At 36.7% G+C, this 2,361-nt stretch overlaps 1 protein-coding gene across 1 annotated transcript; it reads left to right on the forward strand.

The window, feature by feature from the left end:
• Positions 1-1,302: 1,302 nt before the first annotated feature.
• LOC145639947 (uncharacterized) lies at positions 1,303-2,007 on the forward strand. Its single transcript, XM_081691264.1, has one exon. The coding sequence runs from the start codon at positions 1,303-1,305 to the stop codon at positions 2,005-2,007; it is 705 nt and encodes a 234-aa protein (XP_081547390.1).
• The last annotated feature ends 354 nt before the right edge of the window (positions 2,008-2,361 follow it).

Consider the following 2,361-nt stretch of genomic DNA (forward strand, 5'->3'; position numbering starts at 1 on the left):
GTTTAATTACCGATAAGCAAAAATTATGAAAATTTGATATTTTGAAAATATATATCATAACGAATCTAACAAGATTCCACATGACTATATTTCTCATTATGTATAAACCACAAAACAGGGTCAAAGAAGAGTATGTGAATAGTACTAAAGTTAAAGCGTGTCAACTACAAAAACGAAGGTAGTATGATGTTAATAGATTGAGCTATTTTGCATCTTTAAAGGCTGAAGACTATGTATGTTGTCTAAAGATTTTTTTTTTTTTTTTTTTTTTTTTTTTTTTTTGAGAAATGTTGTCTAGAGTCTATTTGAAGTGAAAAAAGAGGTTAATTATGATTGATTTTAAATAATACACCACATGTTAATGTTGGTTTGTCAACTACCCTAGTAATACTACCTCCGGTCTACATTAGTTGCAACTTTGGGGGTGATTGCGGAGGGCGAGGCAAAACTTTTAAGGGGTTGATTAGAAAAGGTAAGGGTAAGTAATTAGGGGAGTAATATGGAGAGAATACATGTGGTCCCTTTATTTGACTTTTTAGGACCACTTGTACTTTTTGCTTTTTAGTGGGAATTTCCCACCCAAAATTTCTGGCAGCATACAAACAGGTGGGAAATTTGTTTCCCATCTAGTTTCCCTCCCACTTTTTCACCAAAATTCAAATTTTTATCAAGTTCTCCCAAAATTCAAATTTTTCATTCAACTTCAAACAAAATGCCCCATATAAAAGGAGGGCATCCTTTTCAAAACCCCATTTCAAAAGAGCGGTTTTAGGGGAATTGGGGAGGGGTTGGGAGGGGGATAGTGTAGTTAGGTTACATCACCATAAATTAAGTTTTGTTAATTCAAAATACAGGCAGGCCTATCAAATTACATTAATCTAAACCAAGATTAGCATTATCTTAATTCCTATAGTTGTGTTAGTAGATGCAGCTTTTGTAATTACAGGAATAGGCTCCGTTGAAGACCGTCCAAAAAAAAAACCAGCCACCACTTCATCACCAAAAAGCCACCCTGAAAAAAAAAAAGGGACTCATGGCAGAATTCATAGATGAACTTATGGATGAGTACATTCAATCTCAGCATGCATTGGATGATGAATTCATAGAAGCTAAATTCATCCATGAAGAATATCCATGGTGGTACGATTTAGATGCTGAAGAAAACCAAGAAGAGCAAGCCAATGCTGATGGGTATGATGCAGATGATGATGCAAACAATCATGAAGCACAACAGAAGTCAGAGCAAACAAAGAACTGACTGTGGAACAGAAAAGAACACTTGTTGATGAGATTATGTTGCACATGGAGGGGGACTCACTGCCAAGAGGCTTCTTAGCCAATTTGGCTAGAAAACATTCAGTGCACAAATCCACAACAACAAGATATTTCAAAGTAATCAAGCAATTTCTAGCAGAAGGTACTGCAGTTGCTGTTGAAAACAAAAAATTGGGCAGGACAGGACCCAAACCAAAAGTGTACACAGATGAATTTCTAACTTCACTACCACTGTACAAGAGAGGGACAGAGAGAGGATATGCTGCAGCACTTAAAATACCAAAAACAGCACTGCGTAAACTAAGGCAACAAGGCAGGCTCAGGACACACATCAGCACAAATCATCCAGCTCTAACAGAGAAGCATAAAGTATCAAGACTCAAATGGGTACTAAGTCACATTGATCCAATTCCAGCACAAGGGGACCCAAAATTCGGAGACATGCAGCAATGGATACATTTGGATGAAAAATGGTTCTACATAAATCCAGAGACAAGAACATTTTATTTGCTACCCACAGAGGATGATCCATACAGGGCACAACAATCAAGGAGATTCAAGATAAAAGGAATGTTCATGGGAATGATTGGGAAGTCTTTATTTGATGAGCAAAACAACATGATACATGATGGAAAGTATGGTCTCTTTCCTTTTATGAAGTATGAAATGGCCAAAAAGAAAAGCAAAAACAGAGATGCAGGGACTCTTGAGACTAAGCACTTTAAAGTGTGACAAAAGAATGCATCAAGGATATGCTGCTCACACATGTCATTCTAACAATCTATGAGAAGTGACCAGAACAACTACCAAAGGACATCATCATCCAATGGGAAAATGCAAGACCTCACCAAGTTCCAAAAGATGAAGATTTTCAGGAAGCTTGTCATGCATATGGATTCAAAATTCAATTCATTTTTCAACCAGCTCAATCACCAGAAACAAATGTTCTAAATTTAGGTTTGTTTAGTGTCATTCAATCACTACAATACCAATCATTCCCAAGGAATCTAGATGAGCTCATACAAGAAGTTGCTAGAGCTTTTGAAGAGTTTGATCCAGTTTCGAACAAGTACACATGGATTACAC

The sequence above is a fragment of the Chenopodium album genome, chromosome 7, assembly GCF_948465745.1.
Source record: "Chenopodium album chromosome 7, dcCheAlbu1.1, whole genome shotgun sequence".
Taxonomy (NCBI): domain Eukaryota; kingdom Viridiplantae; phylum Streptophyta; class Magnoliopsida; order Caryophyllales; family Amaranthaceae; genus Chenopodium; species Chenopodium album.